Source organism: Caretta caretta, chromosome 16 (assembly GCF_965140235.1).
Source record: "Caretta caretta isolate rCarCar2 chromosome 16, rCarCar1.hap1, whole genome shotgun sequence".
Taxonomy (NCBI): domain Eukaryota; kingdom Metazoa; phylum Chordata; order Testudines; family Cheloniidae; genus Caretta; species Caretta caretta.
Window position 1 is genome coordinate 21,064,874 of NC_134221.1, and position 22,927 is coordinate 21,087,800.

Consider the following 22,927-nt stretch of genomic DNA (forward strand, 5'->3'; position numbering starts at 1 on the left):
CTCAACTTCTGGGTAGTGGTGCCTCTTATGGATTTTTTTTATTTTATTTTAATTTTTTGTGTGGAAAGTAGTCCTTTCTGTAGATGAGGCTGGTGTGCTGCAGAGCTAGTAGCACCTGTAGTTTTCCACTCTTTTGCAGTGTGGAAAGTTGCAGGTGTGTTCAGCTGCAGGTGTGTCCCGATGCAAAATTTCAGAGCTCAGATTTGCAATTCTATGGTAAAGGGGATAATAATGATTTGTAGTAGCTTTTATGGAGACATGATTCTTAAAAACATAAACCTGCTGTTCTGAATGCAAATATAGGTACCATCTTGTATTAACAAACTACTACATATAATTTGTTTTTTAGTACATAGAAAAATTAGAAGAGTGCTCTAAACTAGAGGTATTAAATCTCAGTAACAATCAAATAGAGAAGATTGAGAAGTTGGATAAACAGTTAAAGCTACACGAACTCAATTTGTCCTACAATAAAATCAGGTAAGCGGACACTCTGTTTTTGGTGTGGGTGGAGAATGTTACTTATTTTTAAAAATTTAAGTTGTTCAGATTCTATGGTCAGGAGCGTGGTATAAAAGTTAGATATATTTAAAATATTTCATGCATTAATATTACAAAATGTTCTTGCTGTTTGTTATATGAGAATGGAAAAGATTCACCTTCAGAAAAGAGAACTGAAAGATTAAACTGAAAGGGCCTGCTCATGCAGTCAGTGCACTCATTAAACTCCTATTTTATTTGCCACAAAAGGGCAGCTTTCAGTGTTTTGGGAGGAAGTTACTCGATTGAAAAAATGCTGAGGGGACAGTGGATGGGATGAAAGAGCAACTTCTCCGTGCTCCCATTAGTTTTACCACTGATAAAGTAGGCTTAAAGAAAAGGAGTACTTGTGGCACCTTAGAGACTAACCAATTTATTTATTTATTATTTATTCATCTGATGAAGTGAGCTGTAGCTCACGAAAGCTCATGCTCAAATAAATTGGTTAGTCTCTAAGGTGCCACAAGTACTCCTTTTCTTTTTGCGAATACAGACTAACACGGCTGTTCCTCTGAAACCTGTCATTATTTAAAGTAGGCTTATTAATTCTTTCTATAGGAGGTTTTCTTTGCAAGTGCAGTAACCACAATAGCAGTAAAGAGGTTAATAAAGGAAGTGTGCAGAAGACTGACTAAATAGTATTTCTACATGCTGCAGTGATGCAACTTCCTCTTTCAAGAGGGTTAGAAAATAAAATGAAATAATACCATACTAGTAAAGTGATATATACCTATAAGATTACTTTCCATTTTTGCTTGATTATAATATACATAGCTTAAATGACACCTTGGTTATGACTTGTTTTGTACTGTTACTATGTATTTGAAACATATATTGCAGAATTAAGGTTAATTACAAAAATGATTGTTTGGGCTATTGAGGCACTTCTCTATTGGTGGCCATTCCTAACGTATGGTAGCCAAAAGAATAGGCACTGCAATAGTAACCAGTGTAGGCAGTCAACAGCAGTGATGTGACGGCATACATTTTTCTTTTATGTCTATGGCACTATAAAAAACAAAACCTCTTGTATGGTCTACCTATTTGAAGTTGTTCAGTAGCTTCATAAAAATGTGTTCTTCACACCATAATGTCTTCAGGTAGTGCAGACAACCAACTTGCTGTGTTCCCAAAATACGTATGGAAGATATTTGTATTTACACCATTAAAAACCAGGTGACAGGTACATTAGTGTCATCTCATCTCACACATTTCTTTGCTTTCACTGGTTTGACAAACTACTGTGCTCACTGACAGACCTTTGAGTATGCCATATGATCACTTAAACACCAAATATTACACAAATTATACAAAGAGTCTAAATATAAAATTTACCAGAAATGAATGTGTATTACAAACCATTCCACCCCTTGTGCAGCATGATTGGTTAATGTAAAGGGATAACAGCATTGTCCGTAAAGCTCCACTATGTATGGGAGGTACTGTTGGGCCTCTTCTTCCTCTCTTACTTTTGTTGATAAGAAAAGCCTTTTTTAGTGTCTTTTTACATCACATACATACTTGGATTTGCAAAATATAGAAATGCTTTCTGACCACGATTCTGACAAGAAAGTGAAACTCCACTGTGGAAAAAATGGCAGTTATGTGTATTAAGGTCAATTGAAAAGTACTTGCGAACAAAGGTAATTTAGTTATATATTTTCTGAAGCTGATTTCTTTCCAAAAGAGAAACATTCTATTGATTTTTTTCTTTATACTGTACATATTCCACATTTGAGAGGCTACAGACTAGCCACACCTTTATAATCTAAATTATGGTGTCTGGTTTTTTGCCTCTGCTTGATTCATGTTTCCTAGGGCTGATTCTAAAATGTGAGAGAGGGGAAAGTGAATTTATTAAAATGAAACTCTGAAGGTATTTTCATCATTTTAATTATAGTGTTAAAATAAGGAGATGTAAGATACTTAATGCATATTACAGAGAAATCTGCAATGAAGTCCAGCTACAATAGGCAACGTCTGTCTTATCTAACCACTTTAAAATATATCCAGGTTTTCAGTATAGTTTTGTTTGATCACCTTCACTGTGCATCCATTTTTACTGTTTTTTTCGGTGACCAGTTAAGACAGGTTTCACTGTACAGTATCCCTGAGGCCATAGCTACACTGTATATATGATTTGCTTCATGATGTCTAAATTCTATTTCTCTTCTTGTTTCCAGTAAAATTGAAGGTCTAGAGCATATGCAGAATCTACAAAAGTTGAACCTTGCAGGAAATGAGATTGAGCACATTCCTGTGTGGGTAGGCAAGAAATTAAGGTCCCTGCGCATCCTTATTTTGAGGCAAAATAAAATATCATCAGTAAGTGACTTTAACTAGGAGAAATAATTGTTAGAAATATTTTATTTTTAAAAAACTTTCATATTTAACTTCTCAATTAATCAGCAACATGAAAATTACAGGCTCTCTGGGGAAAAGATATAATAATATAGATTTGCTGTCTACATAACAAGGCTACTCACTGTTTATCAGGAAAATTCTCCCTCTGTCACAAAGCACTCACATCATACAAACTATTATTAGTCAGGGCAATGTAAGGCTTTGCAAGCTCAGGAAAGACTTCATGGAAGTTGACAAGCTTCTCCCAAATTGTGGGTTCCATTTCAATTCTTCATGCTGTGTGCCCAACTCTAATTAGCATAAGTTAGTTACATATGTGCTTTGTGCAAAGAATAGAAATGATTGGCATTTCAAAAAAACTTCTTAACTGAGACATGATTAGATTAATGTTTGTGGTCCCCTTTGTGTACTCTGCAAGAATATGGCTGTGAGTAGGGCTCATTTTAGTGGTAGTAAAGCTCCTGAAGGAACCATGCTGTAGGAGCCAAGATGGTCCAGCCCTCTTTGAAGACAGCTTCACAGGGTTGGTGTTCCATTTCCCCATGAACCCCAAGGGTGTCTGGGATTGGAAAGCTGGTATTTCTCCCCCTCCCCCAAAGTGCCCCTCCACCTGAGGTGACATCTACTTGGAATTTCCAAGGTCAAGATTCCATAACTTTCTCTCCACTTCCCATGGGTTTCTCCCACAGAGAACACTTTAACTCCATAAATTTAGTTCACAATTTGAGCTCTGTTATTGCTATATAATTTTGGTGGGGGCATCAGTTTTAGAAATTACATTGTTATATAAACAGTGAAATGTAGCCTTCACTTACATTAACAATGTATTTTATTTAAAAAGTAGAAAATGGATGGTAGGGGAGTGATTGTCTTTGGAAAGATGTCTAATCATTGTACCTTTCTCTTTGATTTAGCTCCATGACATAGCTAAGCTGAAGCCCTTAAAAGACTTGACTTCTTTGTTCCTGGCAGACAATCCAGTTGTAAATCTGCCTCATTACTGCCTATATACCATATTCCACCTACGCTCACTGGAAAACCTTGACGGACAGCCAGTGACAAATCATGACAGGAAGGAGGCTCTTGAGAGGTTTAATTTAGGTAATCATGATGATATGTTAGAGCTACTGTGAACTATACCAAATTTAGAAGGTTATATTTAAAAGCTTTGTAATTCCTGATGTCATGATTTGATATGGATTATTAAAATTAAGATTTAAGTACACTGTTAAAGTTTACTGCCAACTTATGATGTGACCAGCTATGTCCTCTTAAAAACTGTTCAAAGGTCCTCCAAGAAAAAAAGGAGGATTTTAGCCTACTCAGTGTCCAATTCTGTTGTAGACACAAGAAGAATTATCTTTTATTTAAATTTATATTTAAGAAGGCTGACTTTATGTATCATAAGGTCACAAGCTATGTTTTACTTCTCATCTCACTTTAAATTATGTCACGTATGGAAAATCACAGCATAGTGGGCTTGATTCTTTGTAACTCCGTTCCTGTGCTTGGGACAGGGATTGGGTGGGCAAGACTGGTATAACTTAAGCTTTGCTTCCCTTAAAAACTGAAGTGCAGTGCACTCTAGCTACACCCCTGCCGTGCTCCTAACTTTGGAGGTTGTGAGAAGGCCAGTATATAGCCCTTATACCAGCTCTTCCCTGGCTAAAGATTCCCTGCATAAAGGATATTTTCAGGGCACCATTTCCACCCACATTGTGATCCTCTTACACTGCCAGAGTGGTATAAAGGAGACTTAGTATAACTTCTCATTCTCTGTATATGCACATAGAGATAGCTAACCAAAACAAGAAGCTGGAAAGGTTTGAAATTTTGGTTTAATTGAAGATGCTGTTTAAAAACAAAAGATTTCAAAGTTTGTAGATCAGACATAATTCTGATATACATCTAAAGAACAAGACTTACATGTAAAGCACAATATAAGTAAAACAAGAATTATTTCAGGAAGTTCTCTTAAGTATTTATTTCAGTACAGATTTAAAAAAATTGTGTAAATATACTAATTGCCTTAAAGTGGAGAAGCACCATTGCTTCCAAGTTTCAGATTGAAGAAGCAAGTGGAAAAATGTTTGAGTGTTTGGATTATTTTGTTTTGCAGAAGAAATAGAAAAATTAGAAAAAGATTTAGAGAAAACAATAAAAGAGATGGAGGACCTTAAAATTAAACAGTTTGAAGTGCTTGAACAACTTCAGCATCAAGATGAGGTGAATAGATCATTAAAACAAAAAACCCTTCAACAGAAACAAATCTACAAAGAACTTGAGAGGGACCTGGACACCAAAAATGAATTGGTAAATTAATCATTTGGGTTAAAAATAAATACTGAAGAAATATTTTTGAGAATCATTTTGTTTTACTAACAATAAATGCAATATAATATATGTTTAAATGCTTTGGGATTTATGTTTAAATTTGTATTTAGATGGCTCAGTGGATTGTAAGTGGGATATGAAGCTTTTCTGGTATAGGGCGATGCTTCAACTCCAGGCAGACTGGTAGTGACCAATCCACATTCAGCAGGTCTCTGGTATTTTGTGTGTAGTGAGTTAATGTTCTTGGACCAGTTCCTTGTGGGAAAGATCCACATTACCAGTTGTGACAGTGGTGGCTTTGGTAATCTTGGGGTGGAGGCCAAAGATGGAATGGGGCAGAGAGAATTAACTCACTGTAATTAATTTCACTCTACCTGGATGAGGCACAATGGTGAAGTTGCCAGGAGAAGTTTACACTTCCACTGCCTGTGCTGTATCTATATTGTGGATAAAACCAGGACTTTAGTCTCCAGGGTTGTTAAATCTGGCACCTTTCACATACACTATACTCAGTGTAGCACTACATTCATAAAGTCAACCGTCTGCTCAGATTGCTTAAGACTTATGTAAATGGTATTCTGTTAGACCGAGAACCTAGAGCAATTTACATATTTAGAGGTGGCTGACTAGGAGTTACCATAGTGGTATCTCTGAGAAGAAATTGCCATCTAAATTTTAAAGCACCTCCAGCTGGGGAAGAAGCAGGAATAATAACTGAAACTGATCCAATCCAGCACAATATACTTGTGGCCTTCCGAGTCAAACAAGCCCTAGAAAAGCGTTATACTGCAGAAGGACAGTCAATGCAGCATAAACGCCCATAAACAAAACTTGTTTAAATGGCCAATAGTTACAGATGCCTGCAGATGAAAACTTGATGAGTTATAACTTGAATGCGCCATGTGTATATCTTCCCTTGCTGACACAGCAGGGGGTTCTGCCTTTTCACCATTATCTATCTCTCCATTTCCCAGAAAATCCTCCCTGGGATTGAAGATTTTGTGGCTTGGGAGTAGGCAAGCAGAGTAATATATGCTGTACCCTTACCAACTTCACAAAGAATAAGAACAAAACTTAATACATCCTGTGGCTTTATTACACTTTTGTATGCATTCCTTCTGTGTTATAGAACCATTGGTAAGCACAGGATGGTTGTGGTTTGAGGATTTTGTCCATGGACAGCAGAAGTTTCTCTGGCGACATGACTATATTGGCATTGTAATGCTAGGAAGCCTGAGAAGAAACATGGCCTTTGCACAGACTGCTCTGGCCCCTGGCAGATCTCACCTCTGTAGGTTTTGGGCACTGAACTTTCACTGACTTCACTGGAACCTGTGTGTGCTCATCTCATCTGAAAATTGGGCCCAAGGTATCTAATATTGGACACACAAATTGAGGCATCCAAAATGAGTAGCCACTTTTGAAAATTTTAGCTCTAAATTCTCTAAAAATACTACCTCTGTAATTCTATCCAGCATCTGCATGGATTCCTCCCACATGCCCAAGTAAATTTGCTAAACACCTTTAATTTGTACACCCACATTTCAAAATGTACAGATTTTTCATTAAAGAACCACATTCTGTATCTCTTTCCCTCCTCACTTACATTCTTTGCCCCCTTTTCTGCTCCTGTAACTTTTTATCCTGTGTGCAAGTTGAGTGGCCCATTGAATACCAAGAAACACATGGACATTTGCTTAGTTGTCTTTTCATTTAGTTTGCCTGGAAATAGGCAGTGTGTAATATACACATTTCTCCTGAATTAAGGCTTTCAAGTTATAAAATTGTATGTTTCCTATCACCTTAGTATTTTAAAAAAGCTAATGGCTGTTTGCCTCTAGTCACTTTTTGTTTAAAACTTTGTGTATTAGTAAGAGGTTAAGTTACTCATGGCTGCTAAATTTCTAGTGTACTGATGATTCTTCATTGTTTAATTTTTAAATTGCTGCTGTAGTGAAGAAAAATAATCCACACTTACCTTGTGATAGTAAAAGGTGTTTGCCACTGGGTTCTTCTTCATTACTGTTATTGTAGGTCATGTCCATTGTTTGCTTCTATTTTGCTCATATCATTCTAAGAGCCTGTATTTGAAGATTATCTTATATCTTTCATTGCTGGGTGTAAAATGTAAAATTATAAATAATTAAACTTATCATTTGATTTATATACTTTCATTAGGTATGTCTGTGAAATCTTATTATTTAATATTTCCTTTCAGCTAAGAGATGAGTAGAGCTATACATTTGTATAAGTATACCCAGTATATTTTCTACCAAACAGCAGCATATTTCTAAAATGTAGTTCTCAGTATAGTGAGAGTTTAGCAGCATATATTTTACAACTTAACCCACTGTTATCCTTTGGATGACAAACTTTGCTTGCTTCTTTCTTCCTTTAGCTGGTATCTTGGTTTGTCACAGTTCCCTTTCCACTGAGCCTTTATTCCTCACTAAAGGTAGTCCCCATGTACAGCTGGATTGCACAATTTTGTATTTTTGCATAGGATATGCTTGCATGATGTCATAGTGTCAAAACATCTTAAATAAAAAAGTTACAATGAGACTAGTCATTTGCTTAATCTGCTATAATTCTTCTTCCTCAAATATTTTCTATTCTGAATGTGATTGAAGTTTTGCATGATACCAACTATTTAGATCTCTAAACCTTTCATTAAGCCTTTCCCTTATTCCAGTCTATTCTATATTTCTCTTCTTTTCCTCCATTAGTCCTACATTCTGCTGTCTATTGGAGCCTTGCTGCATGCTCTTCCTCAGGTATTCAGCATGAAAAGCTGACCAAAAAATAAATAAAAATCACATGATGGACCTTTGCTAAAAGTTTAAGTAACAACATAGGGTTGATATACAATGTATTACATTGAAGTTGGCTTTAACAATACTGTAAATATCTTCATAACTAAGGCAGTTTAACGTTAGGAAACTATGGGTGGTGTATTTCTTGCTAAATGTATCACCATTTGATAGCACAATTTAAGTTCCTCTCAGCACAAAAACATAAAAAGAAAAATGTAAGAAGAGTGGTGTATTGTATTAGTAGCCTTATCATTGTTCACTAGTTAGCACTCTCTAAAACCTAAAGTAGTTTAACAAGATGCACCTGAAACAAAGTTTCTTATTCTGGCTTGTTAAACCATTACTTACAGAAAATTTACATAGTTGATTGATTAGATGTTTGACTAAGTTAGTTATTGACATGCCTGTTTCTTGAAACCTTTAGTACATTGAGTAGCTATATTTGGGTTGTCTTTTTTGTGAGGAATATGAAATATAGATTCAAAGGACCTTCATGTGATCATTTGTGTTACAGCAGGTTTGATTTTTGTCTGAGTCTTGTTTATAGTAATTTAATGTTATGTCCTTTGTTACCAAACCTTCTCATAACTGTTTTCTTGTATAGAGGCTTTGCATCACTATACAGTTAATGCATACAGTGATAAGTGCTAATGTATGTAGTAATTCAATATGGTACTTTGCTGGTGAAAGTGACTCATTGTGTTTTATACTGGCATTAGCTAAAGCAGAAGACAATGGAGTTAACCCGAGCATGCCAGAAGCAATACGAATTGGAGCAGGAACTGGCTTTTTATAAGATTGATGCCAAATTTGAGCCATTAAGTTATTTTCCACCAGAGGTAATTATTTAAAAAATAATGATTTTTTTGTGTTTGTCCCCTCTATTGCTTTGCATTCTAATAAAACTAAAAATGAGGCAGGGCATGTTATTTACTGTAATTTTAAATAGAATTTGCTTTCTAAATAGTTACTGCTTGTCATTTGTGCAAATTAAACTTTGTTTTAAATTGGAAGTTATATACTTTTCTCTGCATATTTTCTCGAAAGGCTTAAAGTCAATATTTTGTAATGTTACTATTAAGTGGCATTTAATATTTAAATATTAATGTTAATAGCTGTAAATTTGTTTTGGCTGAGTAAAGCTAGTGAATAGATCATTCATTCTTACTGATAATTATGCAATGGATTTTCCCCACTTTGGGCCTGATTCTTTAGCCTGTACTCACTCTGGGTGAAAATCTGACCCTACTGAAGTCAATAGTAAAACTCCCATTGACTTCAATGGGAGCAGGATTTCTATTCACTATTTTACTTACAGGAATAACCCTTTTTTGGATTTGGACCTCCTCCTTTAGAGTGGAAAGAGACATCTCATTGATCTTTTTATACTTCTGTTGTGAATCATAGAATCATAGAATATAAGGGTTGGAAGGGACCCCAGAAGGTCATCTAGTCCAACCCCCTGCTCGAAGCAGGACCAATTCCCAGTTAAATCATCAATGTTCAATACTCCTGGTGAACTACTAATATATAGTTTTTGAAATATTCGAAAGGGTACAGTATGAGTAAAGTTAAAGGGCACCATCAATTAAAATCACACTTCTGCCTGAATTTACATTTTTAGTGTTACAATTATAATCTAAATTACTATAACTATAAGAGATTAGCAGTAAACAATTCCTTCAGTTCATTTGACAGAAGTTTTTATATGGTCAGTTTCACCAATGTGTCTGCAGGACTGTAGCCATAATCATTTTTTTCCATGTTGTTTGTGTGGGTGTCAATGAAGAACTCTTCATATATTTTTAAACTGTCTGGATTTCAAGTTGGTGGCCCTTTACATGTAGGTTAAATTCAAGTTTAAATGTACAAAATCATGAATTACTTTTGAAGCCTCATAAAACATTTACTGTGTATGAAAATAATATAAGATATTTGTTCTTGTCATGTTTCAGGATGTTGAACTTGATGATGTACCTGGTGAAAGCCCTTACATTGGTAAAGCCAGGTACAAGAGAAATATGTATGCCAAAAAAGGTTACATAGCTAATAAAGCTCAACAAATACAAGTTGGAAAAATTGAACTAGATGAAGATCTACAGAGGAACCAGCAGCTTAAATTGAAACTTCATCAAACTCTAGATGTTCAGCTAGAAGATAAAGAAAAAAAGATTCAAGCTGGTAAAGTTTTAAATTTTCTCAAGCAAAAATATGAAACCAGTTCCCTTTATCTGATGTCAGTGGAACATTTTGATTTATGCTGAATTTCCCAACAAACTGCTCAAACTTTAGAATTAATGTGATATCTACATTTAGCATTTGATTGTGTATTTTTAGTCAATGTAGCTACATTTCAAAATTACCGTCAAATGACAAACAAAAAACGAGGACTGCAATAAATTGCTTTGAGAATTTAGCGTGAAGGGACTTGATAATAAAATATTATTCTTTGATGTTTAACTTACAAAAATGTAGTGTTAAGGGCAAGATTCATATGCAGATTTCAAATGCACTAGAGAGCAGATTTCTCCCTCTCTTATCCCCCCATCTCAACTAAGTAATGTAAGGTGAGTAAAATTGAAGTTGGAAATAGGTTAATGCCTGTGTATTGGCAGATAAAATGCTGGATTGTCTCCTTCCATGGGCAACCCATTGGCTGAGAGCAGGGGTGGGCAGAGAAGCTACAACACTTAGTGAGTTTCACATTTGTGAGTTACCTCACAACTGTTCAATCACAACAGGTTTTGGGGGATTAGTAGAAGTCCGCCCAACCACATGAAACCTCCAGATTTGCAGGGGCTACAAGAGTTTACATCTTTGCACTGTTGCTTTTCCTTTTACCAGTATCAGCATGGTTTCAGCAAGGGTGTTGCTGCCACTGCCTAAGCCCCTCACAGCTGTGCAGTAACAGCTGTGGGGACGGCAGAGAAACAGACACTGCTTGAGGTTGCATTGGTTCCCAATGGTACAACTGGAATACCAGCCAGGAATGATGCCAAGTTAAATAGCCAGTCCCGAGTTCAACTCCCATCCTTATCCTGAAAACACATTGGAGTCAAATTTTCCCCACAGGGCACTCTGAGTAGTTTCTCTAGGGTGAAGAGATAATGCCAGGAGGTGACTTTTTTTTTTTCTTTCCCACTTCCACGTCCTCAAGGAGTTCTGCCTGAGTTGGCTGAGCCAATCTGAGTCCGTTGTAGAGTTAATTAGGATAATCAAGTAAAGCAATATATTGTATATTTATCAAACATACTAGGGAGAAATCAAATTAAGAAAATTTTTACGATTAAGTATATGGCAAAAAGTAATTGTGAAAGATCTTATTTATGTGATGCTTTGTGATATAGCAACTTTGTTCATCAGGGTCTCACTTAGAGTAAGTCTCTGCTTGAGCTAGCACACTTAAAATAGCAGTGCGGCTGTGACAGCATGGGTGGTGGCTCAGGCTAGTCTCCCAAGCACCGTACATACCCATGGGCTCAGGCAGGATAGCACTCAGGGGGCATTCATATCCTCAGGAGGACATAGTCTAGAGAGGATATGGAGGAAACAGATAACATATTATCAATGTTATACAGAAATTATTAAAGTGTGTTTTGATTTTTTAATTATTTATTAATTTTGCAGCCGAAGGAAGATTAGCAGAACTACAAAATGAAATAGTAAGTGCAGAGCAACACGTTTTAAAAGCAAAGGAGGAACTTAAACAACTGCAAGCCACTGTGGCTCAGAAAAAAGTATGTAAAAGCTAATAACAATGTGAAGATAAAGAATAAAAATGTTTTGAAGCAATGTAGACATAGAAAATGTAATAATATGCTCCTCCCAATTTTGTCAAGAAGTCCGATTAAGACAAGATTTTTTTTTCCCCCTTTTTTTACTTTCCCTTGGAATTTTTAAAATACACTTAAATGAGGGTTTTAAAATAATTATTCAGGCACCAGGTCTCGGAGGTTTCCTGGCTCATTGGGCCAACGTTACACAATTTGGAGATTCTAAACTGTTTGTTGTCAAAGAGCGAACAGCATATTCCTATTTTCATAGCTAATTTGTGAGCACTTGTCACCTGAGCAAAATAACCAGAAACAAGATGTCAGCAAGCTGGAGTTCCTAGTTTGTATCTAATTTAGGTTAATGCAGACTATAATAACTCCATGTTTATCAACTATATCTTTCAAAAAGATTCTGAATCAGCTGTTTTTCCATGCCTCAACTCCAGATTTCAGAAGCAGAAAAGGAAAGTCTTCAACAGCAACTGAGTGGCAAGATACTTCTCCTAAATCAACTACGAGAGGAAGCTTTGGAACTAGAAAAACACATGGAAAAACAGAAGCGAGAAATAGGGAATAAGCAAAAGGAGGTTGAAGACTTGCAGAGTTTTATAGATTCCGTAGATCCAAAAGATCCAAGATATGTAAGTAAAGTACTAAAAAGTAAATATGGAAACCTAGTTTTTCTATGTCAGGTTTTGGATTAAGGTATACTTTTTGTTAGTTAAAATTCTGAATATTTAACTAGAATCTCGTTACACCTAATTTTATAAAACAATCTGCTTTTCATATTATTTTAGCAATATTTTTAGCTCATGAGCTACTTATAAGATAATTGTTTCCTTTAGTTGCTTGGTATTAAAGATGTGTTATTACCACAGAATTTAAAATTGGCTTCCACCTTTATCAAATATATTTATGGAAGTAGAGTCCAGATTCTGAAAGGTATTTAGGCACCTAACTCCCAGTGAAATTAATGGAAACTAGGCATCTTTTGAGGATCTAGGCCTAACTATTCAACTAAAAATGTTTACTTTGTTGAGGTAAACCACATCTGATTAAGTGAGCTGTAGCTCACGAAAGCTCTGCTCAAATAAATTGGTTAGTCTCTAAGGTGCCACAAGTACTCCTTTTCTTTTTGCGAATACAGACTAACACGGCTGTTACTCTGAAACCACATAAACATTAAGTTTATAAGATGTAACTGTTTGCATCTGTGAAAATTTAAGTATTCAAGACAAGTTACTAAAAAGTCATAGAAGTTATGGCATTGTGTTCATTTTTACTATGTGCTACATTGTATCTAGATCCTAAAGCCCCAGTTCGGCAAACAGATGTATTCAGGGAGACCCTTGAAGGCAAAGAGGTTCCATGCAGGTGCAAGGGTCTACCTGCGTGCATCTCTTTGTAGGATCAGGGCCCAAGTGGTTAAGCCACTGAACTAATCTATGTTAAATAGGAGATAACTGTTGCAGCCCCATAGTTAAGGCCCGGACCCTGCAATGAGCTTTGCACATTGGCATGGTGGGGTCTGCCTTTGCGGAACATCTTGCAGGACTGGGGACCAAAGCTGGAACCAGGCTTCTGTTAAAAGCTGTAATTTTGACAAGAGTGAGGTTTGTCCAATTCGTCTTCGGGAGGACTATATTTCTCTCCCCCCTTCTACCCTCCCTTAAATGAAAATATTTTCAACATGTTACCACAACGGTCAGGTGTTGTCATAAATATAAAGGGAAGGGTAACCACCTTTCTGTATACAGTGCTATAAAATCCCTCCTGGCCAGAGGCAACATCCTGTTACCTGTGAAGGGTTAAGAAGCTCAGCTAACCTGGCTGGCACCTGACCCAAAGGACCAATAAGGGAACAAGATACTTTCAAATCTTGGGGGGAGGCTTTTGTTTGTGCTCTTTGTTTATGGGTTTGTTCTCTCTTGGGACTGAGAGAGGCCAGACAGAAATCCATCTTCTCCACCCCATCCTAATCCAAGTCTCCAATACTGTAACCAGTATAGGTAAGCCAGGCAAGGTGGATTAGTTTTATCTTTTGTTTTATGTGAATTTTCCCTGTGTTAAGAGGGAGGTTTATTCCCGTTTTCTGTAACTTTAAGATTTTGCCCAGATTGGGATCCTCTGTGTTTTGAATCTGATTACTCTGTAAAGTGTTTTCCATCCTGATTTTACAGAGGTGATTCTTTCTTTTACCTTTTCTTTAATTAAAATTCTTCTAAGAACCTGATTGATTTTTTATTGTTCTTAAGATCCAAGGGTTTGGGTCTGTGTTCACCTGTACAAATTGGTGAGGATTATTATTAAGCCTTTTCCAGGAAAGGGGGTGTAGGGCTTGGGGGGGATATTTAGGGGAAAGACATCTCCAAGTGGTCTCTTTCCCTGTTCTTTGTTTAAAACGTTTGGTGGTGGCAGCATACTGTTCAAGGCCAAGGCAAAGTTTGTACCTTGGGGAAGTTTTTAACCTAAGGTGGTAAGAATAAGCTTAGGGGGTCTTTTATGTGGGTCCCCACATCTGTACCCTAGAGTTCAGAGTGGGGAAGGAACCCTGACAGGTGTCATTAAGGGTTTTGTGATAATGGGAGGGAGACAGACTAAAAACAAAAAAACAGTGCAACTATCTATCAGACACTTGTATTCGATTATTGTTCTGAAATGTTTGAAGAACTTTAGGCCTGAATATTTTTAAACTAAGAGCGTATTCCTTCACTAGCATGGTCAGAAAAAACAACCATTGACTTCAGTGGGCACTGGATCAGACCCTTACAGTTGGGACAGACTCCAGACCTGTCTATGGCTCCTTTAATGCTGTTCCAGAAGGGCAGAATCAGGACATTTTCCCCCCATTTGCAGGGATAATACAACTGACAAATGTCCTTTGCTACAGCTGGCTGGAGAGGGAAACAAGATGAGTAGAAACAAAGTGTCTTGACTTTTTTCCTCTCTGCCCTTTATTTATGCATGCTTCTGCTTTCCTACAGCAATGCTTGTGGTGGCTGTACAATAGGAACATTATGCAACAGAGAGGTTAATGCACAATTGCCTTTCCATTTCCTATACCCCTGCTTAGACCATGTCTGTGCAAGATTAGTGTTCTTTAGCTTCCATCCTTCAGCAAGGAGAGCATAGGGATCTGCATTATTGTAGAAGAAATTTCAGTTCCTGAATGCCTAGGATGCAAACACTGACATTCCAAGGAAACTATGTGAATGGGCCTGTTTCTTTTATCTATACAAGCAGTATTTAAAAGTTGATCTTTAACATACTTGTGGTGTATAACTTACGTGAATATTATGTACAGCAGGTTTAAATTAGACTACAGTGAGTTTTTTAAAATGTGTCCTAAAATCAAATCTATTATAAAATAAAAGCTTTTCAGATGTGCATTCAATATGTATTGTCCATTTATATGAATACACAGAAAAAGTATTCCCATGCCTGGCCTCTGCTTTCATCTGAGACCCAGACTCCTTTTTATTTTTTTAAAATAGATTTCAAATCTGCAGTTAAGAAAATAAAATAGGAGGACTGTAACAGTCTGTGTGTTTCAGGGAGGAAACTGCTTTCTCAAGAGGACAAGCCCAGCCTCTTGGGGAGTAGACTGACTGTTACTAACTCCGTAGTCGATTGGCTACATACACAGCTTCCTGTGTTGTGATTTAAAGCAAACAGGGCAGAGTACAGCTTGTGGAGACAAGTAGAGATCGGAGAGCATGACATGTCAAAAGCTCTCAGCCTCTGCAACTTCCCATAGTTTCAAACCACATGCTTACCAAAGTGTAATCGTCAAATAGAAAAGTTTGGAGGAAAGAGAAGACAGAAGAGAAACCATGTTTCATTTTAAGCTGCTGCTTTCCATCATTTAGACTTCAGTTCATCATTAAAATGGATTCTAAATTAGGGGTGGAGCTGTTTGCACATGACTTCAAAGGAAGAAAAGACAAAGCTGTAAGTGTTTATTTTTAACAATCCTCTTGTGACATTCAACAGTTGTAGCAAAATAATCATTCAAGAACAGCAGCTGTGCTTAATCTTATTAATTGGAACTGTACTTTGGAAGTTAGAAATTAACTTAGACTGGATTTTTTAAATGGGTGACAATGTTTAGTTTCAGTAATATGAATACTGAGAATTGTAACTTTTTATTTGCATACTTTTTAAAATATATTGAGTGACATATTCCTTACAGACTGCAATTTTGTTTAAAAGTAAAGCAGATATGTGTTAAATCTTATATTGCTTTAATTATAAATTAAAATGACTTGCAGTAAAACAGCTTTCAAAAAATTATTCTGAAATGTTAGCAAAATTTTAAGACTTTCATACAATAGCTAGATAAAAGTGAAATGTGTATGTTTGGGGCAACGGCATAAGAGAATTTTTTTTTAATAATAAAACAAACTATGTATTATTGGAGGCTTTTGACATTGTAAGAATTGTGTTTTGTAAATGTTTCAGTACCAATGAACAGTGTAGCATTGGTATTGAAACATAAGAATTGTTATGGTCTTTTGTTTGGTTTCAGAGTAACAGCCGTGTTAGTCTGTATTTGCAAAAAGAAAGGGAGTACTTGTGGCACCTTGGAGACTAACCAATTTATTTGAGCATGAGCTTTCGTGAGCTACAGCTCACTTCAACGGATGCATCCGATGAAGTGAGCTGTAGCTCACGAAAGCTCATGCTCAAATAAATTGGTTAGTCTCTAAGGTACCACAAGTACTCCTTTTCTGTTTGGTTTTGTTTGTCACTATGCTGCCAGAAAGTGTTTCATTAGTACATTATGACCAAATTCTAAGAGATACTGAACAGAGGAAACTTTGGTTGAAGTCAATGGAGACTGCAGGTGCTGAATACTCCTCAGGATTTGGCCGCATGTTTGTAAATCAGACCATCCGATATAAACTTACTATTTGAACAGAGGCCAGCATTCGAACAACTACAGTAAAGTATCCTATTGTAACTGACTGCATTCAACTCTGCAAATAGTTTACACCGCTCAAGTTAGAGAGAGACTTCTGTCAGTGTTCTTAGTTGATATTGGGCCACCACAACTTAAGTGAACGTATCGTGTAGATTTAGAAAACATATTAAGAGCTCTATTGAGCTTGAAAGCTTGTCTCTTTTAATTAACAGAAGTTTGTCTAATAAAAGATATTACCTCACCCACCTTATCTCTTAAAAAAAAATTAAGCTATTCAGGGGTGAAGCCAAAATTATTAGACTACGTAAAGCTTGGCTGGCTTGCTCGTTGTTTTCTGCACTGTTATGTAGAATATCTTGGTGCATTAGCTGATTTCTTCCCAGGCCATAGACAGATAGGGCTGTGGAGGTAGCTGCTCAGCCCTAGGGGAGATAGAGAATGTATGAATGAATGAATTCCTTGTGTCCTCAATTACTGAAGAGCAGTGTTCATGGGTTTTGAAGGGGGTCTTGTTTGTACTTTCTTGGCTGAAAGGGGTAATGAAGTGTTGAGAGTTAAAGTTGGGAAAAGGGCAGGTTTTGGAGCTGTAAGGTATACATAGGACCTTCCCACTCTGGGCAGGAATGTGGTGTTTGAGGGTAGTTTGGTGTTTGTGTGGTTTTTTTTAAACTGTTTGCTATAGAGCCTTCATCTGTCTGAGACGTGTCCAAAGACTGTGCCTTTTGGGGCAATAAACAGGAAGTAATAAAAGTAGGTAAATAATAAATGGAAGGTACAAATTGTTGGTGCAGCTCATTTCCAGTAATGGGATATTTCAGGAGCAATGAGCCAGATATATTGTTAAACTAAAGAAGTTCTTTTTTAAATTCTTACTGATAAATATGCAAAATGTATCCATTTATCTGTAATCCACAGGCTCACATGATGGCTCAGAAAGCAAGTAAAGAACAGCAGCTTGACATGATGAACAAACATTACAAACAACTTGAAAGTCGCCTGGATGAGATGCTTTCTAGGATTGCTAGGGAAACAGAGGAAATTAAGGATCTGGAGCAACAGCTTACAGATGGTAAAGAGCACTGTGGTGTTGTTGTTGTTGTTAAACTTTGTTTCCTTGGAGCATTGAATCTGAATTCTAACATAACTGAGACACAAGAGATGTAGGAAAAAATAGGGCTGTCAAGCGATTAAAAAAAAATTAATCGCAATTAATCGCACTGTTAAACAATAATAGAATACCATGTATTTAAATATTTGTGAATGTTTTCTACATTTTCAAATATATTGATTTCAATTACAACACAGAATACAAAGTGTACAGTGCTCACTTTATATTTATTTTTATTACAAATATTTGCACTGTGAAAAACAAAAGAAATAGTATATTTCAATTCACCTAATATAAGTACTGTAGTGCAATCTCTTTATCATGAAAGCTGAACTTACAAATGCAGAATTATGTACAAAAAAAACTGCATTCAAAAACAAAACGTAAAACTTTAGAGCCTACAAGTCCACTCAGTCCTACTTCAGCCAGTCGCTCAGACAAACAAGTTCGGTTACATTTGCAGGCGATAATGCTGCTTGCTTCTTGTTTAGAACGTCACCTGAAAGTGAGAACAGGCGTTCGCATGGCACTGTTGTAACCGGCATCACAAGATATTTACGTGCCAGATGCGCTAAAGATTCATATGTCCCTTCATGCTTCAGCCACCATTCCAGAGGACATGCATCCATGCTGATGATGGGTTCTGCTCGATAACAATCCAAAGCAGAGCAGACCGATGCATGTTCATTTTCATCTGAGTCAGATGCCACCAGCAGAAGGATGATTTTCTTTTTTGGTGGTTCAGGTTCTGTAGTTTCTGCATCGAAATGTCGCTCTTTTAAGACTTCTGAAAGCATGCTACACACCTCGTCCCTCTCAGATTTTGGAAGGCACTTCAGATTCTTAAACCTTGGATTGAGTGCTGTAGCTATTTTTTAGAAATCTCACATTGGTACCTTCTTCGCGTTTTGTCAAATCTGCAGTGACAGTGTTCATAAATCAAACAACATGTGCTGGGTTATCATCCGAGACTGCTATAACATGAAATATATGGCAGAATGCAGGTAAAACAGAACAGGAGACATACAATTCTCCACCAAGGAGTTCAGTCACAAATTTAATTAACACACTATTTTTTTAACGAACATCACCAGCATGGAAGCATGTCCTCTGGACTGGTGGCTGAAGCATGAAGGGGAATATGATTGTTTAACATATCTGTACGTAAATACTTGCAACGCCAGCTACAGAAGTGCCATGTAAAATGCCTGTTCTCACTTTCAGGTGACCTTGTAAATAAGAAGGCAGCAGTATCTCCTGTAAATTTAAACAAATTTGTTTGTCTTTAGTGATTGGCTGAACAAGAAGTAGGACTGAGTAGACTTGTAAGCTGTAAAGTTTTACATTGTTTTGTTTTTGAGTTCAGTTATGTAACAACAAAAAAATCTACATTCGTAAGTTACACTTTCACAATAAAGAGATTGCACTAGAGTACTTGTATGAGGTTAATTGAAAAATACTATTATTTTTACAGGCAAATATTTATAATAAAAACTAACAAAGTGAGTACTGTACACTTAGTATTTGGTGTTGTAATAGAAATCAATATATTTGAAAATATAGAAAAACATCCAAAAATATTTAATAAATTTCAATTGGTAGTCTGTTGTTTAACTCAAAAAACTTAACGGTGATTAACAGTGTGATTAATCGCGATTAATTTTTTAATCGCATGAGTTAACTGCGATTAATCAACAGCTCTAGTAGGAAAGGATTGAAAATTATTCCTAACTGATCTGAAAGGAACAAATGGGATAATTCTCAAGTGTGTCCACTTTAGAGGAAAAGAGCTGGAAAACACAGGTCACCAAAACATTATGTATTTCCCACCAAGGCTTTCATTGGTAAAGGAATATTGCATTGATAAGGAGGTGTTGCAGACACAATATGTAAGACCTCAGTGATCAGATCTTGATGGGGAGAGCCAGAAGCAACACTCTTCCCTGTTGCATGGAAGATTCAGATCTCTTGCTTAACAAGGTGAGTGTATTTTATCACTTGACAGCATCTTTTGCAGCCAATAAAGGAGCATCATGGATATGCCATAAATTAGTGGCCTTCAGCCGTAAAAATGAGGTGATCCGTCTTCTCCTTATATGAATAAGTGACATCTTGATAGTCCAAGTGGTATTATGCAGTCTTCTAGTTACTGTTACTACATGTTGATTGAAACTGTTGTCGGAGTCAGAACTTCTAGAAAACTATTACATGGTAGAAAAGCTACAGTCTCTGCTGACTTTTAAGGGATCCTCTAATATCACCATCTGCATGGAAAGGCTCTATCGTATGCATTGATTTGATCACTTCAGTTTTGAAAACTGATTTAAGAAATCCCATTCTTTGGTATTCCTATGTACGAGATACTATAAATCACTGTTGTGAAAGCAAATGCCTCGCTCTAAATATTTTCAAATGCTTAATAATCTTATAATCATTACGGTTTAAGTGAATTGAAAGGTGAGGTTGTGCAGCCACATAATGCATAGTGAGCTAAAGTACTTCTCCTCTGGAGTTGTACACGCATAATATCTTGAAGGCAATGTCCTTTGTCCCTGGAGAATATTGCATCCTAAACATCTCTCAGAATTCCTTGTTGGCTATTACTGAACAGCAGTAGTAATTCGTTCTAGTGGGATGTTTTCTTCCCTAAAAGAAAAAGGGAAAATCTAACTCTAATAAAAGGAAATCCTTGTTGCAGCAAACTAGAAAGTGTACACTTCATATTTTAAGCTGTTCCAAATCAGGAAAATATTTAGTGCACAAAGTTGAAGGAGGTCAAAGAGGGAACAATATAGAATAGAAGTATGTGTCTTAAATGGCTGCATATTAACCTAGTATAATGTCACATCTAAAAGGACACATTTTAGAGAAGAAATTTTTTGAAACCTTAATTGTTGTTTCTCTAGAATTAGCTATTTCAAGTGCATGAGAAGTTACTCTAAACTAGGTAACAGACACAAGTTGGTTCAAGTAGTAAGTACAATTGAGCCACTAAGTAATAATGGCTTGAGTTGTACCAAAAATCTAACACTGTAAAATGTGGGTGACTTTTTTTTGAGAGAGAGAAAACTAGTTTAAAAAAATTAAAGTGGAAAAAACTTAGATTCAGCTAAATTAACTATGTTCCGATCTTCAAAACTTGACAGTTTGTGATTGAACATCTCCTTTGTGACATTTTTGATGTCTTGTATTCAGAAGAGTAACAGTATTGAGAAACTGCACTGGAAGATTAGGAATGTCTATTCTGTTCATCTTGTATTCCTGGCCCAATATATTTGAAATAAAGAGTTCTCTTGCATACTCTAATTCCATTTTGGATCTTTGTGCAGGTCAAATAGCAGCAAATGAAGCACTGAAGAGGGATTTAGAAGGTATTATCATTGGATTACAGGAATACCTTGAGAGTGTTAAGGATCAGGCCAAGCAGGCCAGTGATGCATGTAGGGAGTTGCGGAAGGATAAGGAGGCTTTGCTGCAAAGATTGGCTGAACTGGAGGAGGAAAGAAATCAGCTGGAAATAGTTGCCATGGATGCCGAAAACATGAGAAAAGTAAGATTTAGGAATACCTGTCTCTTCCCAAAGCCAGATCCCTGGGAATAAAAATAGAAACTGAATTCTGAACTGCAAAACAAAATTTCCCTGGGACAAATTCTGCTCTCTTTTAGGGTAACTTCAGTGGGAGTTGAAACTGTAAACTGAGAACAGAATTTGGCCTGTAATTATTAAAACATAAATAGCATACAGCAAATGGAGATTTTATGGGGAAGTCAATGTATATTTTTCTTATGGTGGAACTCTCCCAGAAATCCAGACTTAGACTTTTGCTCCTTGGACCAAAGGCTGATTTACACTACACTAGCACAAGTTGCTCCAACACCAGTGTGGCACATCTACGCTAGGGTTTGCATCTATGTGGCTACACTATTGCAAAACAAACAAAGAAGTGTAGACAAAGTCTTAGATTGAGAATACTCTACTGATTTATTCTAGCAACCACCTTTCCTGCTTGTGCTCTCTCTCTTCGCACCTAAGGAACCCTCCCCTTTTTAAATTGCACTTTGCACTACTCTCTCTCTCTCTCTCTCACTCACTCACTCTCCCAGTGGAGTGTGCAATTAAGTACCTCTGAGGCAGGTATCAAAGCTCCTCAGTGAAACCACCCCACAGGAGATGCTCTTGGAACAATAAGTGCTAAACCATCATTCTCAAAACCAAAGATAAATGACCACCACAGCTGAGCTTCCTCAGCCCAGAACCTGAACTAACTGATAATTCCCATACTCAGGTTTTCCACACCAGATAGTTACCTCCAAGCTAATGGGTATGTCATACAGTTGTTAAAGACCAATGTTATTGTCCTGCTAGGTGTAAAGTTAAACTTAAGAGAAACAAATGGCTGTGGCTCTAACCTGGAAGCTCCCTTATTTGTATTGTGTGGGCTTTGTACAGTGCTTAGCACAACAGCACCCTAGACTCTTATATATTTGTATCTATAGTTATATTTGATTGTCAGCTACAACTAGCTTTAACTGTCCCTGACTATAGTGGTCATGAATAGTACCCTTAATCTGCTCTTCTAGATGTGGTAATAATTGTTAATCCCTGGAAGCCAGGAGAGAGTTTACTGGAGCACATGGCCTGTCTGACAGTTGAATATTCTGCATTTGCTAGCATCAAGAAATTAACTAGAAATATGAACAGAATCATAAATAATATGTATATTTCTAAGTTGAATGTGCAATTTCAGGAAATTGCAGAGCTTGAATGTGCACTCCAAGAGCAACGAGAAGTAAATGAATCTCTTAGAGAGGCACAAGGGGATCTCAGTGCATATGAGGCTGAATTGGAGGCCCAACTTAAAGTCAAAGACGTTGAAGCCAATCAACAGAAGGAAGAATTGGAGAGACTAAAACGACTTAGTCAGGTGAGAATAGAATTAGTGTGACATCAAATGAAAATAGTTCTCCTTTTTAAAAAAAAGGGTAATCTAGCTTGAAAAACATAAATGGACTTCACTTAGTTTATGTTTTGTTTTTAGATCTAGAAATACTTTTTTCCCTCCTGAGTCTG

At 36.7% G+C, this 22,927-nt stretch overlaps 1 protein-coding gene across 8 annotated transcripts in view; it reads left to right on the plus strand.

The window, feature by feature from the left end:
- Nucleotides 1–22,927, plus strand: part of CNTRL (centriolin) — a 57,895-nt gene that overhangs the window by 3,940 nt on the left and 31,028 nt on the right. For 3 of the 8 annotated variants that reach the window (XM_075120605.1, XM_075120598.1, XM_075120602.1), the window contains 12 exons: nucleotides 350–480; nucleotides 2,724–2,865; nucleotides 3,819–4,005; nucleotides 5,024–5,217; nucleotides 7,637–7,693; nucleotides 8,771–8,890; nucleotides 10,007–10,232; nucleotides 11,679–11,788; nucleotides 12,271–12,465; nucleotides 17,664–17,817; nucleotides 21,186–21,406; nucleotides 22,605–22,781. In XM_075120605.1, coding sequence (XP_074976706.1) covers nucleotides 350–480; nucleotides 2,724–2,865; nucleotides 3,819–4,005; nucleotides 5,024–5,217; nucleotides 7,637–7,693; nucleotides 8,771–8,890; nucleotides 10,007–10,232; nucleotides 11,679–11,788; nucleotides 12,271–12,465; nucleotides 17,664–17,817; nucleotides 21,186–21,406; nucleotides 22,605–22,781 — 1,914 coding nt within the window. Of the gene's footprint in view, nucleotides 1–349; nucleotides 481–2,723; nucleotides 2,866–3,818; nucleotides 4,006–5,023; nucleotides 5,218–5,311; nucleotides 6,608–7,636; nucleotides 7,694–7,964; nucleotides 8,013–8,770; nucleotides 8,891–10,006; nucleotides 10,233–11,678; nucleotides 11,789–12,270; nucleotides 12,466–15,499; nucleotides 15,776–17,663; nucleotides 17,818–21,185; nucleotides 21,407–22,604; nucleotides 22,782–22,927 lie in introns of those variants that run through there. The other 5 variants (XM_075120601.1, XM_075120599.1, XM_075120600.1 and 2 more) reach the window with 5 other exon arrangements.